The sequence below is a fragment of the Dromiciops gliroides genome, chromosome 1 (assembly GCF_019393635.1).
Source record: "Dromiciops gliroides isolate mDroGli1 chromosome 1, mDroGli1.pri, whole genome shotgun sequence".
Classification (NCBI taxonomy): domain Eukaryota; kingdom Metazoa; phylum Chordata; class Mammalia; order Microbiotheria; family Microbiotheriidae; genus Dromiciops; species Dromiciops gliroides.
In genome coordinates, this window is record NC_057861.1 from 361371706 (window position 1) to 361397721 (window position 26016).

General features: G+C 37.9%; 1 protein-coding gene across 1 annotated transcript in view; it reads right to left on the minus strand.

Annotated features, from left to right (window-relative positions):
• MYO10 (myosin X) overlaps nucleotides 1-26016 on the minus strand; it is a 246035-nt gene that overhangs the window by 12905 nt on the left and 207114 nt on the right. The window contains exons 25-36 of the mRNA XM_043971604.1: nucleotides 24071-24946; nucleotides 22999-23122; nucleotides 17837-18080; nucleotides 15201-15296; nucleotides 12171-12264; nucleotides 11434-11489; nucleotides 9080-9222; nucleotides 8427-8621; nucleotides 6924-7081; nucleotides 4303-4426; nucleotides 1969-2266; nucleotides 740-947 (exon numbers count right to left, since the gene is read on the minus strand). Coding sequence (XP_043827539.1) covers nucleotides 740-947; nucleotides 1969-2266; nucleotides 4303-4426; nucleotides 6924-7081; nucleotides 8427-8621; nucleotides 9080-9222; nucleotides 11434-11489; nucleotides 12171-12264; nucleotides 15201-15296; nucleotides 17837-18080; nucleotides 22999-23122; nucleotides 24071-24946 — 2616 coding nt within the window. The remainder of the gene's footprint in view (nucleotides 1-739; nucleotides 948-1968; nucleotides 2267-4302; nucleotides 4427-6923; nucleotides 7082-8426; nucleotides 8622-9079; nucleotides 9223-11433; nucleotides 11490-12170; nucleotides 12265-15200; nucleotides 15297-17836; nucleotides 18081-22998; nucleotides 23123-24070; nucleotides 24947-26016) is intronic.

Consider the following 26016-nt stretch of genomic DNA (forward strand, 5'->3'; position numbering starts at 1 on the left):
AACCCTAGAAAAGGCACGTCAATCTATTTCCCCTATTGCTCAATGGTGAATACATCCTTGAAGCTTTCCAAGACAAAATTCTTTTCCCTGGCCACGTTCCCTGTTATAGAATATAAGCTCCATAAGGGTGGTTTCTGCTTTTAAATTTGCATCCCCCTGCTTAGCAGATAGTAAACACTTAAATTCTTCCCTCCTTTCCTTTCTTCCCTTTCTTTATTCTCCCTGCCTTCTGAGGCAGCTGGTGGCATGGTGTACAGAGCACAGGGCCTGGAGCCCATGAGAGACTCTGGAGGGTTGTTTTTTACCTGCAAAATTTATTAACTTTAAGGAGTATTAGAGGTGACTTCAGTAAGTTCCTTGTGGCACATTTCCTGTATATTGGAAACCATTCTGGATTTTATATTGCTCCCATGCTTACTTTAAGATTAAGTGGAAAAATGTGGTGATTAGCTCACACATTCTACAGTTGTGGTCACTGAGATGACAAGCAAATATTTACGCTTCTATGCAGATATGACATAATGAGGCTGGGTTACACTATACAACCTGTCAGTACTACTTGGTTTCTTTGTGATTACAGTAATTCAAATACTCTAAGTTACTTATTAACTTGGCAGCTTAATTCTGAGAACATATTTTGCCAAAAGTATCTTCTAGAGATGGATGACTTTTAATACTTTAGACCTACATATGCTAATAGCAACACTGTCAAACAGGAAAATACCACAGAATAGCTCACCTCTCCAGCTGTGGTGTGAGAGTTGATCGTGATCTTGCAGGATCCTCCACCATGGCAATAAACAGTAGATGTCATTTCCTGCCTATTAATAAGGGCTTCTATTTCATCCCGGGAAGGCACAAACTCTCTGCATTTGGTTTTTTTAAGAGATTCATAAACGAAGGCAGCATACTTTTCCATTTCTGTTCCTGGAAACTGCTCTCGTATCCTAGGAGACAAACACTGGCCCTTAATTACAAGTTTTAAGGAAAAATTTTAATGGAAGATTTGGTAGCCTGTGTTTCTGGGGACTTTGAATTGACTTCACTTGAGATCCAATAAGCCAAAGGCCCTCCAGAGGACACCAGAGTCAGAACAGTGACTCACTGGCACTGGTCACTGTTTGTGGCACATGCCCATTTTATGTGGATTTTAGTTTAAATAAGCGAAAAACAACCAAATGTTTAAAGGAGTACACGTTTGTTGCCAACTCATCCATGAATAGCAATACTTACACTTTAACACTTGAAGCTCTCATTCAAACACACACACTCTTGTGGTGGTGGTGGTGGTGGGGCACCAAACTTTCACCCACAGTAATACAAAATAAATAAAAACATGAATCACCTTTTTCTCTGTGGAATATGAAATGCCAATCCATTTTTCTTATTAAGTGGCCTAAGTACAAGCTACACTCACTGATATGATGTGCTGCCTGAAGACAGATGTGAATACCAAAATCACTTAAGTATTTCTAAGACCATTCTTCTGCAATCTTCATCTTTGTGCCTTGGGGACCTGGATATCCTTACTTTCCTCCAGCAGCCTACAGTCTGATTCACCATCTCTGTGACTTCCGAGTCCAAATCACCTCTCCCCTGGCCACCAATCCCTTATTTAGGTTATTTTCCTTTGTTAGAATATAAACTCTTTGAAAGAGGGACCTATCTTTTTTTGTATTTTGTATCCTGGGCACTTAGCATATTGCTTGGCACATAGTAAGTGCATAATAAATGTGGGTCCCCCCCCCCAATCATTGAGGGAACCTCAGAGCCAAAAGGGAGCTTAGGCATCTTCTCCAGGGCTCTCCATGTCTTTAAATTTGAATAAATGACTACATAAATGAAATCGATGCCTGTATTCTACTCTCATTTGGGTGGAGTTAGCACGGAGATAAAATGAAAAAGCACTTCATCATAACACTCCCTCTGCCCCATAACCATTCTAAATAAGACTTTTTTGGCCTTTACCTTTTCAGATGGAACTTGAGATACTTAAGAATCCCACGACTAGGCAGGAAGGTGCAGCTCAGGCAGGTCAGGATCTGCCAGCTGTACAGATTCCCAACACTGCCTGGGTGGGGCACTTTGTTGGTCTGTTTGATAAGCTGGCAATAAAGCTCATCTCGGAGAGGTCGGAGGTCATGTCCAGTCTGAAGGATGCCTTGAATAATAGGGATAGGATCTGACATGGACTCAAGTTGCTGGAGGGAATTGAATATCTTGATGGCTTCATCCTGAAGTGTTGTATAGCCTTTGTCTTTTAACACTAGGAAAACCAAATCAAAGAAAAAATAGGGATAATTTTAAAAAAGTTTTAGGCGAATATATAAATTTAACAGCAAACAAATTATGTGGAAGGTGACAAAAATAGACTGCGGTGAAAAACATGCTAGGTTTGGCACCTTGGGGCTAGGGTTCAAAACCTGCCTCTGTGATTACTACCTGTATGACCTTGGGAAAGATACTTAATTTGTCTAAGACTCAATTTTCTCATCTATAAAATGGGGGAATAAGACTAAACAGTCTTTTAAGTCCTTTCAAGCTCCAAATCTATGATCCTAAGTAGAGGGAAGATTAATTTTTAGAAAAAATGATAGGAATAAATATCTCAGGTGGGCTTAACTTTTAAAAGATGCATAACTTATGGATTAGTTTAAAAAATAAATTATGTATTCAATCTCTGTACCATATAGATTCATATTTTTCATAGATTGAGAGATGGAAAAGACCTTAGAGCCCATCTAGTTCAACATCTTTATTTCAGAGCTATGGAAACTGAGGCACAGGAAGGGTAGGTAAATAACTTGATCTAGGTCACAGAAGTAGGAATTGACTCTGTACTCTGAATTCTTCAACTTGTTTTTAATAGTTTCTGTGAGTCTTTTTAGCTCTCAGGAAGCCTTAGTTGAGCACTGGGACGCTTAACCTGAGGTCTGTAAACTTCTTTAAAAAAAAAAATTTTCTCTAACTGTATTTCATTGTAACTTGTTTCTTTTGTAATCCTCTCTTATGGATTTACTAACATTATTCTGAGGAGAGGTCCATAAGCTTCATCAAACCACCAAAAGGATTCACAAGACAAAAAAGGTTCAGAATTCCTGCCAACAGCAAAGCCCTCAGTTCTTTCTCCACCTTGTCTTAGGAACCAAGGAGACAATCTCTGTGAAGAGCTGTCTAAGAATGTAGCATATGGCAGCATCACTGCTGCTATTTGGAAGTGAACCTGTCCTCTCCTTTCAGAGGGCTTTCTAAGCTGTACTAGATGTAAGCATGGTCCCATGGGAATAAAGTCTGAAAACGTCACATCAATTCTGAAGAGCTGACTATTCAACAAAAAGATGCTTCTTTTGGGGCAGCTAGGTGGCACAGTGGATAAAGCACCAGCCCTGGATTCAGGAGGACCTGAGTTAAAATCTGGCCTCAGACACTTGACACTTACTAGCTGTGTGACCCTGGGCAAGTCACTTAACCCCCATTGCCCCACAAAAAACCAAAAAACAAACAAAAAAAGATGCTTCTTTTAATACTGTGCCTTATTCTCACACATTTGGGACAATGCAGCAGCTGAATATTTTATCATACCCTGCATCATATGCATTAAAAAACCCCATGAGATCATACTCAGTTTAATATCTGCTTCTAGTTACTTTTGGCTTATCATAACTTCTTTTGGGGGGGGGGGGTGTTATAACTTCTAACAAGGAGAGTATTGTAAACAACTCTGATGCCTTGGCATCCAAAAGGATTCTTTTCGTTATTGAACCTGGGATACTCCATCTCCCAATGATGGGAGCTTCCATTGGTGTTCTCAAGTCCTGCAATGCTCCCCTTCCTCATTTTTGCCCAGTGGTTTCCTTGGTTTCCTTCGAGCCCCAGCTAAAAGCCCACCTTCCCCAGGAAGTCTTTCCTAATCCCTCTGTTGATCATTTCCAGTTTATCCTGTGTATCTCTTCTTTGCATGTGGTTGTTTGCAGGCTGTCTCCCCCATTAGACAGAGCTCCCTGCTAGTAGTTATTGATTTTGCTTTTATTTGCATCCCCCCGCCCCGCTGCTGCAGGACTTAGCCCAGGGCCTGGCACATAGGGCAGCTAGGTGGTGCAGAGGATAGAGCACCAGCCCTGGAGTCAGGAGGACCTGAGTTCAAAGCTGGCCTCAGACACTTGACACTTACTAGCTGTGTGACCCTGGGCAAGTTACTTAACCCCAATTGCCTCACCCCACCCCCCAAAAAAAGGAAGAAAAAAAGAGTTAAACATACACAGAAAATGTCTCTGAGCAGTCTATATTTAAGTCTATACTTACAGTTTAGATTTATGTCCCCATAAGGCAAGGGTAGAAGTGGCGAGTGCAAAGGGTGATGGGTGTAACGCAGAATGGGATTTCTCTTGTAAATTTGTTCTACCACATCAGAATTCAGACAGTTCTCCTTAAAAATATTTTAAAAAATAATTCTAAAAAATTATTCGCATTTTATTACAAAGAAGCACATTAAATCATACAACATGGATTTCTTTTTTAAAAAAAGAGGAAGCATTGCTTATAGCAAGTCTCTGAATGGTCACAAAATCAGACTTTAAAAATTATTGACATTTAAAAACACAAAGAGAGAAATGATTTGCCTTGGAAAACTAATTCCCAATATGAAGTTTTTCTGAGGGAACTATTTACCTTAATTTTAACTTGCAAATATTTCCCTAAAGCATTTCTAACATCATTTTCAGGAACCTGTACCCTTTTAAAAATGGAATGATAGACTTAGAAATTATTTAGTAAGTAATCATTTAACCAAATTATGCTTTTAAAATTGTACAACTTCTTTCTTCAAATAAATCCTCCCTCCCCCAGCTCCTTAATTTTCTTACTGGATATTCTCCCAAACTTTAATGTGTACAGAAAGGTCATCAATAAAAATGGATTCAACAAAAATATAGTTCCCAAGCAACTAAAAATTGAATCCTACCTCAAATAAGATTTCACATTCATGGATTACTTATATTCCTTCCTCCTAGAGTGTAAAAATATGCTGGTATGCCACTACATAGGTACCTTCATTATGTGTTTATGCTGCTACAATACACTGTACTTGGAGCAATGGAAATCCTGGTATTTTTATTGCTTCAGATTTTTAAAAAGTGGAGAAAAATCTAAAGAATCACTCCATCACTATCATTGTAATATTTCTAGGAGACTTCCCTATTAGTTGTCCTTTATCAAAAAATGTAAAATTGAATGGAAATGTTCATTGTTTCTTTTTCAGATTTGAAAAATTTTAATCTTTCTTTATAAATCTAAGTCTATTGAAGAAAATATTTTAAATTTAAATCTTTTTTTTTTTTTTGGTGAGGCAATTGGGGTTAAGTGACTTGCCCAGGGTCACACAGCTAGTAAGTGTCAAGGGTCTGAGGCCAGATTTGAACTCAGGTACTCCTGAATCCAGGGCCAGTGCTCTATCCACTGAACCACCTAGCTGCCCCTAAATCAATATTTAAAATTAAATTCAATAGGGGCAGCTAGGTGGTTCAGTGGATATTTGAATTTGATTTTCATTGCTCTGTCAAAGATCTTCAAAAATATAAAGACTGTCATTGACATTAACAAATCATGGGCTTTAATATCAGGCTAGTCCCTAGGTAACTCTACAAAGTTTCACAGAACATTTCCAAAATTTTTGGCAGTTTGGTCATAAAAACCCTTGGACCATTTTATTACTTTAGATCCAGCTCACAAGAGAATGGAATATAGATACAATAGGAAATTCTTTTAATTAGCCCTCTTTTGTTCCATTGGAATGAATGGTTTGATTTAGGAGCTGATAAAGTCCCAAAGGTTAAATTTCACTAGGTTTTCCTCAAACCACCAGCACATCTTTATTTTGCTTTTACAAAGCAATTATGCCACAAATGTTGTGCATATTCACTATTATTTTCACATCTTCCTTTTACTATTTGCCCATTTCAAGAGAGACAATGAAAATAGCTTGTTATTAAAAATAAAGAAATATAATTAATGTTCAGCTTTGGTTCAGAAACAGGTTAGCCAATTAGCCAATAATTTCATACCTTCCTTCTTTTTTTTTTTTAGTGAGGCAATTGGGGTTAAGTGACTTGCCCAGGGTCACACAGCTAGTAAGTGTTAAAGTGTCTGAGGCCGGACCTGAACCCAGGTACTCCTGACTCCAGGGCCAGTGCTCTATCCACTGCACCACCTAGCTGCCCCCATACCTTCCTTCTTTGGCTGAATTTCCACATCTGGGAAACATGGATAGTGCTGATTCCATCCTTTTGACCTCACAAAAATGTGAGATTTTTGGAAGATCTGGCCCAATACAGTTATGAATATTTGCTTCTGGCCTGATAAGTCCCAGAGGAAGGACTCTGGAAGATTTTGAGTAACAGCCAATGGATCAAAAGGTTCTGGATTCAACTGGGAAGAAATACTAGTGGTGGTTTGTAACCTAGGGCTGATACTTCAGAAGAAAAATGTGAGCAATAAGCAGTAGCTGAAAACAAAAGGCCTTCCAAAAACCACTGTGGACTCCTATCCTTGAGAAGTTCAGAGTCAGTACCTACAGAACAATGATGGAAAATTTCACACCATTATCAGAGAAGATGCGCCTAGCAGATTTCATACTCCAATATCTCTTTGAATATTCCAAAGGCCCTCAGCCAGCGCAGCAATGTTCCAATCTCCAAAGCATTCCAATTAAATTCTATTTAAAGTCTAAAGTGTATAGACTCTTGGTTGAAAGAGGGAAATTCAGATAAAAAGTAACTTCATTTTCTTCTTTAATCAATCAACCCATTCATCCTACTGTTTCTGATCAAAGACTAGTAACTGAGCACCAAGCATAGCTCTGGAGCCTTTGAGCCACTGGATACAAAGATAAGAAGATAAACAAAATTCCTTCTATGTGGTTGTCTTACCTTGATATCCTGGATCAGCTGCTGGGTAGGAGTGTCAATTGGAGCTTTGGTCTCCGTCACATTTTGTATGGCACTGGACCACCGGGTGGCCTCGTTTAGCAATTTGGTGTAGAGCCGATAACAGTGCTTCCTTCCATACACAGTGACATTCCAATAGCCTGAAGTATCAGTGAACACACAATTACAAAGCTCTCTGAACCAAGGAGTCTGACTTGAGTTAGTACTTCTTTGGGAAAGCTATCATCACGAATGGGATTAGGGGCCCTATTCCACCCTCTAAAATTGAGGCCTATGCTCTTGGGACCACCCTGACAGTTCTTCCCTTGGATAGTTAGAAGTGGGCAATGGACTTTCCTTCCAATTTCTCATTCCCTTCCCTTAGACTTTAATAAATGAATATACCAGGCAAGTTTGTGTGGATGGATGTTGCTTAAGTCTTTTTCTTCTTCCTTTCCCACCCTCCTTCAAACTCTACTCTGATGAATTGACGACAAATAGAACAAAAAGAAAAAGATGATCACCCAGATTAAAAATAAACAAAACAAGAAAGGCTACCAACCATCTCCTCCAACCCCCAATCTAGTAAAAAACAGAGATGGTTTCTTTTGGATACACGTATGCATCTTGCTTTTCTATTAGATTAATCTCACTGACAATTGGGGCTGTGTTTTCTTCATGCTGCATGTACCACTGAGTATAATGCTATAAATTTTTAATGAAGATGAAAGAGTGAACACAAGAATATAGATGATTTAACTCTCACTACATCTATAAGATAATCTGCAAACCGTACCATGTCAATTTTTCCCACTCCCACTAAACACTTAAATATCTACAACTGACTAATTTCTAAAGAGACACAACTCTACTGTATATTTTGTTCTCAAAAGTTAAAAAGACTTAACTGCAATTTTTAAAATTAAGTAATTACTCTTTGGCTATGGCAACATATGAAACTGAACATATTCCTTACCTAATATAACATGTTAGAAGTTGAATATAAAGTAGTGCACAGAACCCCATTCTACCAGGCATGATATACCTAAAGAAAAACTGCCAAGATTTGCTTTTGAACAGCACACAATCTTCATATCAATCCTTTAACCTAAAATTAATTATATCTTAGATATATCTAATGGCATATACTATTAACAGGCATAATAATTATAACTGATATTTATGGGGAGTTTTAGAATTAGAATTTTTAAATCTCAGAAAAACCTCATCCAATTCTTTTTTTGAATTTCATGTGAACTTTCCCACAACTTAAATAAAAAAATCTTATTTATTTCAAACACAGACATAGCTCTGGAGCTACACACACACACACACACACTTTCTATTTATATAATCAAAGTCACAGAAACATAGTCTAAGAAGATACAAATGCAGTAAAGAAACTTCTGGAGAGAAAGACTAGACTCTGAGCAGTGCCCTTTGAGTCCAAAAACATTGTCCCAAGGTAGTTTTAATGAGATGTCATTATGTAAATGAAGCACTTACCTGTTTCTTTGAAGATTTTTTCATCAGGTGGGACAACAGAACAGAGGCTATTCAGGACCAGGGTGCCCAGTTTCAGAGCATTCTTCTCTGAGCTTTTGTAATAATCCAAGGAGTTATGTGTTAGGACAAACCAACGCTTCTTCAACTTGAGTGAAGACACCTTGGGGCTATTTTTCACTTCCTTGTGTAACCATCCTTGGAAGAAAAAAAAATTTATATGGTGGGAATTAAAGGCCTTTACAATCATACAAAATACTAGATACTAAGTACAAATAAGGTGATATTCATGCATATAGTTGCATTCCTATTTTATGGTTTAAAATGCCTTTTCACTTTCTTTTGTTAATAAGGTAACTTTTAGGGGGCAGCTAGATGGCGCAGTGGTTAAAGCACCGGCCCTGGATTCAGGAGTACCTGAGTTCAAATCCGGCCTCAGACACTTGACACTTACTAGCTGTGTGACCATGGGCAAGTCACTTAACCCCCATTGCCCCGCAAAAAAAAAAAAAAAAAAAAAAAGGTAACTTTTAAAAGATATAATAAAATGAGTGTCATTAACTTTTAAACAATTTCACAAATCAAACACTATCAAAGAATACTCTTACAATGCACAGGATACTTTGAGAAATATCTTTGCAATCCATGAGCATTACCTCTCACAATAAATTCTTGCCCCTCAACCCGGGTATCTCCTTTTGACCTCTGCAGCAGAGTTATCCAGTGGTGCATCTCCTCTGGTGTGTCAGCATTGCAGTGAAGGACCCGGTTAGCAGTGATGATCACAAATGAATTAGGCCTGTGCACAGGGAAGAGAAAGTGGAAAAATCTATTAGCTAGACTGTCAACATAACCTTTGTTTGAACCACAACTAAAATGACTCTTTCCTGGCTTACCAATCATAGGTATAAACATTGCTGTGCTATTTGTATTTTATATTAAAGCAAACACTGCTCACTTTTGGAGCATTTATTTTAAGCTTGATTAACCTTTACACTTGGAGCAACACATTCTGAAAGTTCTGGGAAGGGAAAACATTTTTAATGCAAAATTTTCCAAATGAAAACTTGGCTAGTTCTGGGAGAGCTAAATAAAGCAACTTTGGGGGGAAAAAATGATGATTTCCCCAAGTCAACTTTATTATTTATTGTAACATTGGGTTATAATATTGTGGATTAGTAATTAATGACAGGCAATTACCACCGATATAAGTAAATTAGGAAAAAGTTAAGAAAGTAAAATATCTTGGTATCTTTTCAAACCATTCTGTCCTATACATTTCATGTTAGCACTGGGATGAGGGCCAGGAAGTGGGGATACAGTGACAGACTGTTTCTCTTGTCCTTTTCTGTTCTGGAATATTTTGACTCCTATAGGTCTGTCTTCCTACTGAAGGCCTCAGGTTAACCTGTTTGTTATGCCAACGAATAAATAGTTTATAAATCTTTGGAAAGAAGAAAGTTACTGCCTGAAGGATATTAGTGTCTAAAGTAGAAAATGAGATGCTGTTTGTATAACCTTAATATACTCTATTACTATTAAACTATTGTAATGTATAATTCATCATATACATTTTATTACTATTATTTTCCTTGTGCAGGATTACTGTCTTAATGGTAACATGCAACTAAATAAAGAAGTATCCAAAAGGGAAAGAGACATATTTCTAAATTTCGTAAGTGAAGAAATATGAAATAGTAAGGGGATTAATTCCAGAACACAATGTTGTTGGAAATTGTTGGAAATATATGGACCAATATTAAAAAAAATGTAATATTGTGCTCAAATAAATACTCTGAATAGTTAAAAAGAGTTGAGTGAAACCTCCCTAGTGAACAGTGCCTTATACACAGTCAATGATCCATGAATATTTGTTAAATCAATGAGTCAAAGATATCTTAGATTAAGTCTTGTAAATTCAATTTAGTTTTTGTGGAGCACTAGGGACTATGCTACATCTATTCCTTTAATTACAATCTAATCTGGGGAACTGAGATTTATAGATGTCAAGCAAACTTATAACATTTTTAAAAAGCACAGTAGATCACGTATTACAATATAGTAAATGCTACAAAGTTTAAAGAAGGGAGACAGAACAGTGGGAATGATTTCATGAAAGGGTGAAACGACTAGGGTGTAAAACCCCATGAAAGAAGATGATCTGTCTTTGTTCATCTTGGGGTCTCCCCAATCTTAAGCACTATGGTCAGAACATAAAATGTACTTAATAAATGTTGACTGAATCTGACTTGAAATTCAGTGTGGCATAAAGGATAGAGTGGAATTCAAATCCAGGAAGACCTAAACAGTAATTTCATGTGGTCCATAACAATAATAATGGGTTGCACTTCTGAGTTTCCAAGTTCACAAAACTTGTTCCTCACAATAATCTTGTGAGTTTGTTGGCGTATTTTTATCCCAGTTCTGTAGGTGAGGAAATTGAGGCTCAAAGATGCTATGGCTTAGATGGGGCAGCTAGATGGCGCAGTGGATTAAAGCACCAGCCTGGATTCAGGAGGACCCGAGTTCAAATCCAGCCTCAGACACTTGACACTTACTAGCTGAGTGACCCTGGGCAAGTCACTTACCCCTCATTGTGCCCCTTCCCCCAAAAATGATGCTATGGCTTGTCTGTTGTCACACTGAGTTAGGACTCAAAACTCAGACCTTCTGCCTCAGAGCCACTGCTGTTCTCATTGCCTCTTGTATCATTAGGCAATAATCTTCTGTGGTTCATAGGAAAAAACTAGGGAAGGAGCAATTGACTTTTAGAGATTTTCAATATAGTGCAAGCAAAATAATCTCCATTTGGGGCATAAATAAAATTGACTTTGGATTTATAAATCACTGAAAACCATTATGGAAGAAATACTGCTTTGGATTTCCCTAATCCACCTTTGCATCCACCCTGGCCTTATTTTAAAAAACTTTTTATGAACAAATAATGAGGTTTATATATACAAAGTAAGTGATTAGCTTCTGGCCCCCTTAAAGACAAAGTTGAAATTACCTATCTGGGTTGTCAGAAGCACACACAGAATCAATCAATCCCACGTCCAGAGTGCCCTGCAAAGGAATATGAGAGAGGAAATTAGTCAAGAAAACATTAAAGCACTTATTACAACTGTTTCTATACCTGAAATTATATGGCTCTTAGCAAAAGAATTTAGAAAGGGCCCCCTTTATCCTTTGTTAACTGAAAAATAAGAAGAGCTCTCATTCAAGAGCCATTCCTGTCCTTTAGAAATCACCCATGACCTCTACTCAGTACTGAAGCTAGAGTGAAAGAAATTCTGAAACTTTGAAGAGCTCATCCTTGCAATCCAAATTATGGGAATGAAGGGGAATTTCCTGATTAGCTTAAACTGAATGCCTCTTCTATGAATAGCCAAAAATAATGCCTAATAGGTTAAAATGGATTTCAGGCATAGAGATAAAAGTCATCAGTCCTGCCTCTTTGGGAAAAAAAAAGTTGTAACTTGTTTTTCTAGTTCATTCTGTTTTCTCCCCACCCCACCCCCTTCTACATGATTTTTGGCCCATCAGTTCTACTTCCTTACCTTGTAAAATTATGGGTACATCATTAAAGATAATGGTAGTTTTTACCATCTTTTGTCATGTTAGTGGCCTTTCATGTTTATTAAATAAAAGATACCATTCTTGTTTTCTTTTATTTCCTCCCTAGTCTACCTTAGTACTCTTAATTTCCTTAACCTATGTTAGCAGCTAAGTAAAGCTTTCACTCACCACTGCATTTTGTGGATTTGCTTGCTCATCATGCATTTCTCGAATCTCCTGGTCTGTGGATGCATGGACTTGACTCAGCACACTGAACCAGTGACTGTAAGAAGGAAAGAGTAGGTGTCATTAAAAATAAAGGTTAAACTCTGAATTTATAAAAAGGCTGACCTAGAAGCAACCTTTTGGAAGGGGCCTCTGATTTCTACTTGGTTATGTTACACAGAAAATCACAGATAACAACTTATGTTTTTTGGCTCATTCAAGAGCAGTTAAAAATATCGGCACCAATTGCTTTTAGGCCCCCTATAGCAGCAACCACAGGAGGGACTTCCTTTGCTTTTGCTTTCTGCTGCTCTGCTCCACTCTTCCTGGTGCACCCCCCCCTCCCTTGCCTCTAAGTGATCATTCAATATAGCAGGAAATACAATTAAAGGGAAAAAAATAAACATGATATTCCTATATAATTAGTAAATGTGGTAAAACATTTGTTAGTCATTCCACTGAAAATCCTTTTATCAAATACATTTATTGGATTGTTTTCTTTGAAAATAAGGATAAAAAGGAACTGGCCACATAAACGAATATGTGTGTGATATGTAGGGAAGGAGTGGTGAAACAGCATTTTTTAAATGTTCAGAAATACTATCTTAGTATAACTATTCGGCAACATGATAGGTTTCTAGTCAAATTATTTTTCCATAATAGAGCTAGAAATCTAAAGATCTTGGGTTAGTCGGGGAGCACATCTCCCACACAAAAGTGCCTAACACCAGGTTCTGTTTTAAAATGTTTTTCTGCTTAAATTATCATAAAAAGCAAAAATTAAAAGGAGCATAAGCCTTTCCTTCTGCCCTTTTATATATAGTAGAGCAGAAAGGAAAAAGGTTCTGAACTAAGTGAATAATTAACTTTGAGTGCCTTACAATTAGTTTGTGCCATCAGGGAAGAGGCTGTGGGGTGGGAACTATCTATTAAACAAAAGGTACATTAAAAACAAATATAGTTGGATTCGAAGACGGGGACCTTTTTTCCCAAGCATTATCCAGTTTAATTTGTTTTTTGGAAGGGGGAGGTAGGGCAAAAAAGAGAAGATATGACAAAACAAGCCAGCAAATGGGCAGAGCCACCCAAGTGATAAAGAGAGTAAGTGCTAAAAGAATTTAAGGGAGTATTATATTTCTTCCTGGGAGATAAATTCATATATGTATGTAAAAATATCAACAAATATGTAAAGAAATGAGAATACTAGCTACATACACACAAAGGGATTAAACGTAAGCATCTTTATCACTGTTTCCTAAAGGAAAGATGCATTACTAGGAGCACAAAGTCTCAAAAGACAAGCTCTTAACAGCTCATAAGCTCAATGAATTCCTAAGCTTATACAAGAGGCAAAATTTCCAAATCACTGATTTACGATGCTCCAAATACTTCTACATGCATGTAGGAAAACACATATGCACTTCAGCTTTCGGCAACTAGACAGACTTTTTCAGATACTCAAGATGACAAGGGAATGTATTGTTCTTTCATAATCTTTAGAGAAGACACTGTTCAAATTACACACATTTTTTCCTCCTAATCAAATATAATTTGGGACTTGAAAAGTGCTGAACAACAACTATTCTATGCACTGGTCAGTGGAAGAAAGGAAGCACTTGGATGAAATATCCACAAGGTTAAATTTAGCTGATTCAGTATGGTACAAAGCAAACAAGGGAGAGCTGCCAAGGGTAGGGGCTATAATTCCACTGAGAAGTTGTGGTCATTTTTGTTATCCACAAGAAACCACATGCAGTCTCCAGGGCCATGAAATGGAATTACAGGACCATAATTCCAAGTTTGTTTGCTTTTCTATTTTATGTATAATTTATGGATCTGACTGAAGTTTGAGTCTATTCCCATGGGAAGATTTTTTCCCCCTGCTGTCTTTCCCCTTACTGCTGCTGCCATGGTGCTATGTCAACTTAAGATTTTTTAAAAGGGCAACTGGGAGGGTGAGGCCCTGAGAACTGGTTACACTTACTGAAATCATTTTCAAGTAAAGGGGAGAAAAAACGTAGGCCAGGAGATGTTATACTCAGGAATTATAAGCATGATATTTTGGACCTTTATTAATATTCAGGACCATACTTATTTCTAATATAACTCAGAAAATACCACAAAAGGACAGGAAATTTCACTTCTAAATAGTAGCAATCATATCGTCTTATTCTTTGCTTTTAGAAGATATTTATTTTGAAATGTTCAAAGTTTTTTTTTTACAGAGATTATCTTGATGGTTAGGTAGGAAAGGTGGATGAAGAACCGAAGTCTTTGAGGCTGGCAAGAGGTTTTTTTGTGTCATGGACCCTTTGACAGTCTCATTAAGCATATGAGCTACTAACTCAGAATGTTTTAAAATGCACAAAATAAGACATAGTATTACTAAGGAAACCAATAATAATGAAATACAATTATAAAAATATTTTAAAGAAAAATTCATGGATTCCAGGTCGACCCTCTGGCATATGCTCAGTCAGTCAGTGGTAGAGGCTTGATTTGACCTCAGGAGTTGACTTTCAAAAGTGCCTCCTAAAAGTTTAAGTGGGTAGGTAACGGGAAGGTTATCCTTGTAGTTAGTACACTACAAGTAACACCATACTTTTTCACCCATTCTATTCTGCTGCATTAACATAAAACAAGATGTTAAAATTCCCCATATTTATCATAATTTATATGTACTGTATAAGTTAAATGTCCTTTTACAGTAATCCTTATCTTTCCCATCTGAAAAAAATTAAAGGTCCCCCTGCCCTGGCTCTACACCAAGATACAGAGGGGGTAGAGACTGCTTTCCTGCACACCTCTGCTCAGCTTCCCCAGATGTGAAAATCCATGTCTCTTGTTTCAAGTGTTCATTTACCTTAAGTCCAGCTAAATATTGACTCAACTAAACACTTTTATATGACCATTAGCAAGAGTAATCTATATGATACCAACAACTCGAAATAAACAGGGATTCTATAGAAACAAAGCAATAATTCAGACTCTCACCTGGCATCTTCCGGGGATTCAGCAATCAGATGGAATACTCTGTCAGCCATAATAATGTCTATTCCATTCTCTTTGCTGGTGTTATCTATGATCTCTCTGAAATAAAAACATGTAACTGATCTTAAACCAGGAGCACTGTAATCTTAATAATATTTAATGAAAGGTAATCTAGGAAATGAGTTGAAAATGATAATTTCAAGAGAGATTTTATAGTTAGTCATATTTATTTATGATATCTTAGAAGTAAAAATAACAAATCCACCACTCACTACACTATGTACAAAGATAATGTTGAAGTGCCGATTTGCTTCTGTGATGAAATAATGGGATTTAGCAGATACTCAAAGACCCACCTGGAGATTAATCTAGACTGACTGAATCAAGTGAGAGTGATTGACTGCCGATTAGTTAACTGGATTGTAATCACACCTGATTATCCCTTAAGAAGGTATTGTTCTCAGAAGCTAGACTGTGAACTCAACTTGAGAACACCTTCAAAACCAATGGATTTGGAGGACAGCAACCAATCACCTTGAAGCAGTGTCTAAGGACTGCCTCTGTTCCAGACCTATAAAAAGCTTCCACAATCAGCTTGCTGGGGAGTTCCTGATTAAAGCAGGCTCGTGGAGGAGGACTTGAAGAACCCAACCAGGTTGGAACTCTAGGCTAGGTAGGACTTCTTTTTCTTAACTTTCTTAACTCCTTGTAAATATCTATATGCTTTAATAAAGGTTTAATGCCCAAAGACTGGTGCTGAATCTTCTAATTTAAAGCGATCACACAATATAGATTTTAAATATCACATTTCTAATACACTGGGTGAAAGACACAGATAAGCCCACTCTGCTCCTATTGAAGGTGTAGGTGGTGTGTTTCTGTTGAGAATTTGGGGCTGTGATAAAGCAGGAAGAATTTTTATACTGCCTTAAGAAGAACACAACACTACTCCATACTTAACAGGGACATACACTAAGTTGTAAATATAATGGTGATAATAGTGGTAGTAACAATAGCAGTAGTAAACAGTAGTAAACATTATAGCACTTGAAGATTCATCAAATGCTTTACATATGATGATCTCACTTGATCTTTACAACACTCCTATAAGATATAGCCTATTATCGTCATTTTACAGATAGGGCAACTGAGGCAAAGCAACTTGCCCAAAGTCACAAAGCTAGTAGGTGTCTGAGGCAGGATTCATACTCAGTTCTGCGGACACCACATCCAGTCCTCCAGTTACAGTGCCACACTGCTTCAGGGTGGGGCTGGAGCAATGCAAGATCATTCCCTGGCCAGGAAACAAAATTGGTCACAGGCAGATCCTAAGCAAAGCTGGGAAGCTGGTGTAAATTGTCTCCGGTGTCTTTGCATTTCCCTGTTCAGTGACCAGTCCCTTAATTACTTAGGCACCCCCCCCTCAAATGTAAAGGCCTTGTTTCTAGCCCTGCTCCCCCTCTGCTGATTTAGCTTTTCTGTATCTACTTCCCTAGGACCCTGCTCTCCATATGACAAACTTCTCATGAATAAGATCATGATAAAAAAAAAAAAAAACAAATGATGAGTTAATAGATACCTATTACTTTGCCTGGGACTTTCAGAGACCATGAAAGGTTGGAAGAAGAGCCTTTTTTTTTTTAAAAGCAGGCTGAACCTTGTTGTACCCCAGTCAACTTACTTTGAATAAAACTAGTGCTAACTAAATGGTTCTAGTAAGGGAAAATCCGGTCTCCATCTGTAAAACTTTTCTTAGGCAGCATCCTTTGTAGAAGAAGTAGGGGCTTAAGGTGGTGAGGGAGTCAAAGGACAACTCTGACCTCAAATGCGGAGCAGAGGAAGAAAGTAGATTTATTCTGAAAACATCTCCAGGTTGTTAAGTTCCCCTCAATTTAGCAATTAGCAGTCTGGCTTTTGGCAGTCAAGGGACTCCAAAAGCGATATGCTGAAGGGTGAAATTGTTAAAAGGAACTTCGACCAACTGTTCCACTTATTCACAGCATTATTCTGAGTGCAACTAATTGTGCTTCCACTTGGCTAATTTCAAGTCCAACTGGCTAGCATTTGTCTTTCAAATGAGAGCCAAATGGCTAATTGTGACTACAAAAAGTCTATTAAATATAGTTATTCACAGATGAGATCTTCCTTCCATGGCCATGCATGGAAGTATAATCCGCTAATAAGAACAGCAGGGGACCTTAAATAAAGATCTGGTCACTAAGTTCAGTTTTAAAAAAAGCATGTCCAAGTTTCCATGGGAATTTTATAAGACTTAAAAGGTCAGAATCACATGTATGTCAGAGAATGTTATTATTATCAGTATTTATTTGATGCCCACCATGAGCAAATGGCTAAGAACTTAGAAAAAAAGAATAAAAGACTGTACTCATATTAGTAATGGTTTACATAATTTAGCAACAGTTCATGAAAAAACTAGATTCAAAAACATACTTGGGGGGCAGCTGGGTGGCACAGTGGATAAAGCACCGACCCTGGATTCAGGAGGACCCGAATTCAAATCTGGTCTCAGACACTTGACATGTACTAGCTGTGTGACCCTGGGCAAGTCACTTAACCCCCATTGCCCTGCAAAAACAAAACAAAACAAAACAAAAAAAACAAACAAAAAAAAAACATACTTGGCAGTCCGGACTTCAATTGTTCCCTTTAACTTCTCCTCGCTGTCATTTTCAAAGTACATCAGTTTAGACTGCCGGAGAACAAACCAGCGCTTCTTCCAGTTCCTCCTGGACAGTGTGGATGATCCACCACCTTTTTTGTGCAGCCAGCCTTGTTTAAGGGCCTCTTGCTTGGAACGGAACCACAAAAAGGTCTCATCCTTGAGGACACACCATCGACGTTTCCATGAGTTCATTAAGCCACCTGGTTCCCCAAAAGGGCAAGAGCAAAGTTAAGAAAAAAGAGAACAAAAATAAACCTGGATTGTAACCATATTAAGTTGTGCCATAAAAACAGTATGAGACAAACAATAATAAGAGGGTCTGTTTCAGTCCAAGTTGTTTTTTTTGTTTTTGTTTTAAAATCTTATACGTAACTCTTCCTAAACAAACCTGTGGTGAATCAAATAATAGTCCAGGGATGGGCAATCACCAAACAGCATTTAGTTCAACTTCAGGCATGTAACTACAGGTCACATCAGGGTATCTCATAAGCTCAGACTTTTCTGTTATTTACAATAGTCTGTACAGCAGGACCTCTGGAGTCTCTTTCTTGTGTATATGATGATGACGATGATAATGTTCAGCCCTTTACAGTCATGTCCTACTCTTTGTGACCCCAATAGGGGTTCTCTTGGCAAAGATACTGGAATGGTTTGCCATTTCCTTCTCCAGCTCATTTTACAGGTTAAGAAACTGGGGGCAGGGGCAGCTAGATGGTGCAGTGGATAGAGCACCGGCCCTGGAGTCAGGAGGACCTGAGTTCAAATCCGGCCTTAGACACTTAACACTTACTAGCTGTGTGACCCTGGGCAAGTCACTTAACCCCAATTGGCTCACTAAAAAAAAAAAAGAAAAAGAAAAAAGAAATTGGGGACAGCTAGGTGGCGCAGTGGATAAAGCACTGGCCTTGGATTCAGGAGGATCTGAGTTTAAATCCAGTCTCAGACACTTGACATTTACTAGCTGTGTGACCCTGGGCAAGTCACTTAACCCTCATTGCCCCTCGCCCCCCCCCCGAAACTAAGGCAAATAGGGTTAAGTGACTTGTCCAAGGTCACCCAGCTACTAAGTGTCTAAGACCAGTTTTGAACTCAGTAAACTGAGTTTTCCTGATTCCAGACCTGGCATTCCATTCACTGTGCTACCAAGGGGCCCTACACATCTAGACATACACACAGCATAATGTGGTAGAGTAGCTGAGTTGTGTTACATGGAAGAATAATCTTTATAGGCTGCATGGATTTATATATAAGTTCATGCTGCCTTATTGCAGATCTCCTCAGATTTAATGGATTGTCCCCAGAAAGACAATTTTAAAGACATTTTTCTCTAATCCCTTCTCTGCTTTCTCTCTATTTGAAAGTTACTTTCTGAGGAAGTTGAATCAACTTTGAAATTTAGTAAAGCCTCTTATATAAACAAAACATATATTTGTATATCTGTATATTTTGAAAAAGAACAAATGTTACCTCAGGAAATTCTTCTAATTTGTTAGGTAAATGATTTACATTAAAAAACACAGCTTTTAGCAAAATCCAAAGGCAGATTTAATCAGTATTGATGCTGATTAAAACTCAATCATGGTTTGGTTAGTTGGGAATAAAATATGGCGCTCAGATAAATTAACTGAAACTTCTTTCAAATTTACATTTACAAAGAAACCTAAGATTTGTAAAGCCCTTCAAATGTATAATGTGTTTTTGGGAGGGTTTTTTGCCTCTTTATTCAAAGTTCCTAGTATGGGCACTAGCTTAAAAAATGCTTGTTTTACTGAATCAGTAATACATAAATATTGTAACCTCTATCCTAAAGCAACAACAAGGGTAACAGCTTTATGGTAATTTTTCTTGATTTACTTTACTGAATGAATTGAAAAACATAGCCCAATTAGAAAGTGTAAGATAGCCACATTTGAATTTAACTGGTACTCAAAATGAGTGAAAATAAAATATATTCCCCTCTTTCTCACTTAAAACATTTTTAAGATTCACAAAATGCTAATAATGGAAGTATTTAAAATGCAAAATACACACAAAACTTGGAATTATAATTATAATTATTACTGACCTTTGCATGTCCTGTTGCTAATTCCTGGTTCACTCATTGTAACATAAACAACCACTTAATCTATTGCTTTAACACTCCTTTTTGGAAAAAAAAATAGAGAGAATTCCATGTTGGAAGAGGGGAAGGAAGAGTCTCTCCCAGTTGTGCTTAGGTAATGACTATGGGCAGATGCTGCTCCAATTAAGAACCATGACAAATTGACTAAAATGACAATGAAACCAAAAGCATTTTGTGTTTGCCCACAACAGGAATGTATGGATGTGTTAAGTTAGTGATCTGTCTTCTACCAAAACCAAATAAGTGTTATTAACAATAAATATAAAATTCATTTCTACTTGTGGAATAACTGATTAAGACTAATAATAAAATCCATTATTTTATTACCATTAGAATCATGAAGGTTATTCTAATCTATTATATCAAATTTAAAATCGTTAATGTAACTTCCTCCTAAATGGAACATAAATTAGCTTTTAGGCTAACTAATAACACTAAATTATCAGCTCTTCCTAAAGCGGTATATAAATTTCCCATTTCTAGACCAAATTCTTTCTCCCTTGATACTTATATATTCATGAAATATGACCAATCTCCTGTAAAACAAAGGTGAAGCTATTATTATTTTCCTAACTGTACACATCTTCAATAGGTCATTCTGCTGATAAAATTAAGTGACAAAAGTGGATAAGACTGAAGCATTGTGATTTCATTATCAACTGTTTCTTTCAAACCATTTTTCTTTATTCTCTTTTAAAAATCAATGAACTGCAATAGCATCACCTTGCTTCATTGTAAAATCAGACTTCCAAGCGTTCTTCTCTGAATCACTGTTAGCAGGTCTTCCCTAACTAGTTTCAAAGCTTTATTTATCTTGCCTTTTCTCCACTTCTAATTAAAACAAATAATTAAGTTAAAGAGATATTTCATCTCATTAACAAACATATTTAAGCTGTATATTGTACTCTCAAAGCCATGCTGATTCCATTTGGTAAAACAGGAATACTCAGAACCATAACTAGAGAATCTTCATGTGTTTTTAGAATGTTATAGAGCCCTCACAAGGATTTTCTAGGCTTGCTATAATACTGTTAGTCATTTTTAATTATAGTTGTTCTTCAGGTAACTTGTGGCTTATTAGGTCAGTTGGTTAGCAGAGTTTCCCAATTTTGTTCACATTCTGTGACACACCTCTAAAGTTCTAAATTTTCCATGACATATGATAAAAGGGTTGGGAGGGATAGGAAGGTATTTCCTTGAATCAAATTTAGTAGGGTCCTAGTTGTGCCCATGCTAGTGTGATGGGGTAAAGATAGGAATGACAGACTTTGACGAGTGAATACTTGACTGAAGGGATGGAACTAAAATGAAAGTGAATAAAAGAAGCACAATCAAAGAAAGGAATTAAAGAGAACAAAGAATAGGGAAGAGGCAGATGAAGGAGAAAAGAGGAAAGTGAATAGTAGAAGAAAAAAAGATGAAGGGGAGAGATGAAAAAAGTTCAAGAGAAGGACAGAAGATGAACAATGTAGAGTGAAGAGGAGAAAAAAAGAATAGAGGGGAAGAAGAGGAACAAAACCAAAAGTGAATGGGAAAGGAGATAAGAGAAAAGAAAATGAGGAGAAAAAGAACAGAGAGTGAGAGAAAAATAAGTAGTACAGAAAATGAGTAAAAGAACAGACAGACAAGAAAAGTTAATAAACAAAGTTTTCTGTTTTAAAAAAATGACTAAACACTTGAAAACATTATGCCCTGGTTGGAAAATTAGACTGATAGAAGACCAATTCTTCTGAAACCTAACTTCACATTTTAAACTACTCTTATCTTTTAAGGGCAGCTAGGTGGCACAGTAGAAAGAGTGCCAGGCTTGGAGTCAGAAAAACTCACCTTCCTGAGTTTAAATCTGGCCTTAGACACTTACTAACTGTGTGACCCTGCACTTAACCCTGTTTACCTCAGTTTCCTCATCTGTAAAATTAGCTGGAGAAGGAAATGGCAAACCACTCCAGTATCTTTGCCAAGAAAACAGTCACAAAGAGGACATGACTGAAATGGCTGAACAATTTATCCTTTAATTTGATGAGTTTCATTATAATTCAATTTCTAAGAGCTGTACTCTTATTAGAGCTAAGTCTAAAGGAGGCCTCTTTTCATATTGTCTCTTCTTCCTACTTCATTTAGGTCTTCTTACCTAGGGCTCATCCAATTATTGCTTCCCTCCCATTGAGTCTGTGAGAGTGCAAGGAGGAGTTCACACTTTGTACTGTCCCTCTAGGACACTTTTCAAAAAGGATTGTTGGACATGGTTCTAATATAGCCCAGACACTTTTTTGTTCTACCTCCATCCACTTAAGAGAGAAAAGATAATGCTGGTGATCACTGAAAATGGCCTTCCCACACTGTGTAGTCAACAGTCAAGGGAAAATGTAAGCACAGTATTTGACAATTCCTTAACAATGAAAACATAAAACTGTTTATAAAGCATCTTCTAGACCAAAAATCTCACCATGGCCTCATGAAGACTGACTGATATGGGTGTGGGAAGCCATTTAAGTAATCAGGGTGTGCCCTTTCTACTACCCACAGATGCCACACCTATCTCTGTTCCTTCTCTGTCCACCTGTGAAAGAAAGGAAAATGCTAATAATCAATGCACCTGGCCTCTATAAAATGGAGTGAGAGTGTGTGTGTGTGTGTGTGTGTGTGTGTGTGTGTGAGAGAGAGAGAGAGAGAGAGGTGGGGGGGGGGCAGACGAAAGACAGAATGATGCCAGTATTGACACGGGTAGAAAACTGTACAACTCACCAACCTGAACACCCCCTGTGGAGAAGGCTGAATTCAGAACTGTAAAATATTTGTCCTGTAGGATGCTAGTATGTTACCCAGCTCTGGTGGGTAGCAGGCAAACAGCCTCATCACCACCATTATGGGAAAAGAAGATTACTTTCTGGTTGTTTCTGTTGTGAGACTGCACAGTCAAAAGGAATCCAATTTCTTTTATTACCAATCTACTGCACTAGGCAAATCCACAGAATCTGTGTGACACTGAAACATACCTTTCATATACAGAAAGCTATGGAAGTACGGCAGGCTGACACAGCTATAGACTGAGTCTCTTCTATAAGAAAGTTCATCATCTGTATCAAATCTAGAATCAAAGTCTTCTTCACTGTCTTCAAACTGTACAAAAAGATAGAAAATATTAAAACTCAAACATAAAAGTATACAGTGAACAAAATAATGATGGCATGCACCATGAAGAGATCAACCTTTTTTTTTTGATAGTCATCAATGTCCAGACATAAAAAAGGACAGGTGTTTATAATAAGCTTAAATACATGTCAACAGTCTGGATTCAAGTACTGTTGAACTATTCTAGAATATACAGGTTGATTTCACATAATCTGGAGGATATCTGTCTTAATATAAACATAATACAACTAGTGTTTAAAGGATAATATGGTAATCGAGTTATTTAAAAGTTAATTTATCTTATGCTACTATGCTAAAAACATTTAAAGCTATTTAAGAGATGAATAGATTTGGGAACTGCAATAAAATGCAGGAAGAACTTAGTGCATGAACTGGAGTATAAATTGAGAACCGAAGAAAAAGAGGAAAGTGAATTCATATAATTAACTAATCTACTTAAGAAAAGGATTTGACAAAACAATAAAAAGTAGAGTAGTTATGGCCCATTCTTTACCTTTTTAACACTATTACAAATAATATTCTATTGAGTGAAATGTGAAGTAACTTTTCCAAATTTTCCCCAACGTGCCATTTTGATGCTGGGTGAAGGCGTCTCATTTCCTAACCTACTACAAAAGCCATGGCTGACATTGCTTAGGCCCCAAGTAAACACAAGCCAGTTTTATTAGGCTTCAGGCAAAATTCAACTCTGGGTGTGTATGCAGTTACATACAGAAGGCACTATCAAAGGCTTCTATTTGCTAATGAAAATCCTCTTTGAAAATTAAAGGCTTTAAGATCTTATTATTGTTAGGTAAATCATGGATTCTGAAACTTGGTACATTTTGTATTATTTCAGCTAAAGAAATTGGTGCATGTGGATTGAAACAGTGGAAATCTTTGTGCTTAGTAATTACAACAACAGTCTGTACTTACTGAGGACTGTGCTCCCTCAGAGCTAAAGCGGTAGGCCCCAGAGCTGTTGTATGTCCCCACTGAACAGCGATAATCAGGGGACCACTGGCTACTCTGAGAGTTGGAGAAGGTCACGCTGCTGCCTGAAGTGATAGCCCCATCTTCATAATCATCCTGGTCATAATCATAGTCACCATCTGGGGCAATAAGCTCTCCAGAGTTCTGGGGCACACAGTAGGTGGATTCCCCACTGGACGAGTTGTGCAGACTAACAGAGTCCTGGACAGAAGGCGTCAGAAGCACAGTGCTGTCAGCACTAGGGCTTGTAGGTACCACTGTGTCATTCATGTAGGGATCCTCCTCTGAGGAGTCATCACTTGTCCGGATGCCGCTCGTTCTCTGGTCAGAATGGCCATGCTCACTTGGGTTGGGTGAATCCTTGAAGGCATCGTCATCAGCCTCAAAACCCTCATCTACCTCCTCCTCAGGGTAAGGCTGGCTGAAGTTGAAATTGGGCTTTTCTCCACAGGCATTACTAGCCAGGTCATTGAGCTCTGTAGAAAAGCCACTGCCCACAGAGAGAGACCTCTCAATATTTCTGACACATTCATCGATCTCATCAAAGTTGAGGGATTCCAGGAACTCCTGGGCTGCTCGGCAGGCTTCATCTTCGAGCCTCCTGAGCTCCTGGTCCCGGAGCTGCTGCAGTCTTTGCAAAGAAGCCTCTGTCAAAGATAACTCCTGCCTCTCCTTCACCCGTTGCAGATCCTCTATCTCTTTCTCCAGGCGTAAGATCTCTTCCACTTGCTTGTTTTCCTTCTGCTTTTCCATCTCCTGTTTCAGCTGCTCTTCTTTCCGAAGGGCTTCAAGTTGTTCCAGTCTCCTTGCCTCTTCAGCCTGTCCAGAGGAGAAATGCAAGACTTCAGCATGTTTCAATACACACCTGAGATGGTGTCATCACATTAAATCGTCTGCAGTAAGGATGTAAACTGAAAAGTTTTAATGGACTGTGGAAATTAAATTCCTAATGAGAAACTCAAACGCACAAAGCTTTTTCTAGTAAAAAACCCAAGGTAATGAATAGGAAATCCCCACACATTTTTTTAACTTGTCTGATTTCAATTCCAAGGGGCAATCCAATTCAGCACATATCAAGTGCTCACTCTGTACAAGGCTCCCAGGATACTAAGATGCATGATGCAATCACTGTCTCCAAAGAGCTTACAGTCAAGCAGGGACAAGATGAAAAATAAACAAATAAGTAATACACATTATAATAATGTAAGCAAGCAAAGGACCAGAGTGGTTATGCCAGACTTGTGGCAGGAGAGATAATTTATGCCAGGCTTTATAAGTGTTTAGTGAACTGAATTCCTTGAATACAGGCAGCACATTTCCAAACTTTCCCATTACTATCATTTCCCTAGGCAGTAAATTCAGTTTATCTTTGATGCCTCACTCTCTCTTGCCATTGCAACCCTGCATTTTCCAATATCTGTGGCCAAGACCTGATCATTTCACCTTTGTATCTTTCAAATAAGTCACTCTTTCTCCTGACATGCCCCCATCCTGTTTCATGTTCTTATTTGCTACACCTAGGCTATTACAATCACCTGATGGTGGGGCCTCTCCCCATTCCAGATCATCCTACACTCAATGTCCAAGTGATTTTTCTAAAGCACAAATCTGACCATGCCACCTTCCTACTCAGTAAACCTCCAATGGCTCCATATTACCTCCAAGATCAAATATAAAATCTTGTTTTGTGTTCAAAGGCCTACAAAACCTGTCCCTTTCCCCTATCTTTCCAGTCTTCTTATACATTAGACCCTCCCACCACATGCTCTTCAGTTCAATCTTGAACAAAGCACTGCATCTCTTGGCTCCAGGACATCTTTACTGGTTGTTCTCCATGCTTGGAATGCTCTTCTTCCTTATCTATATCTTCTGGTCTTCCTGGATTCCTT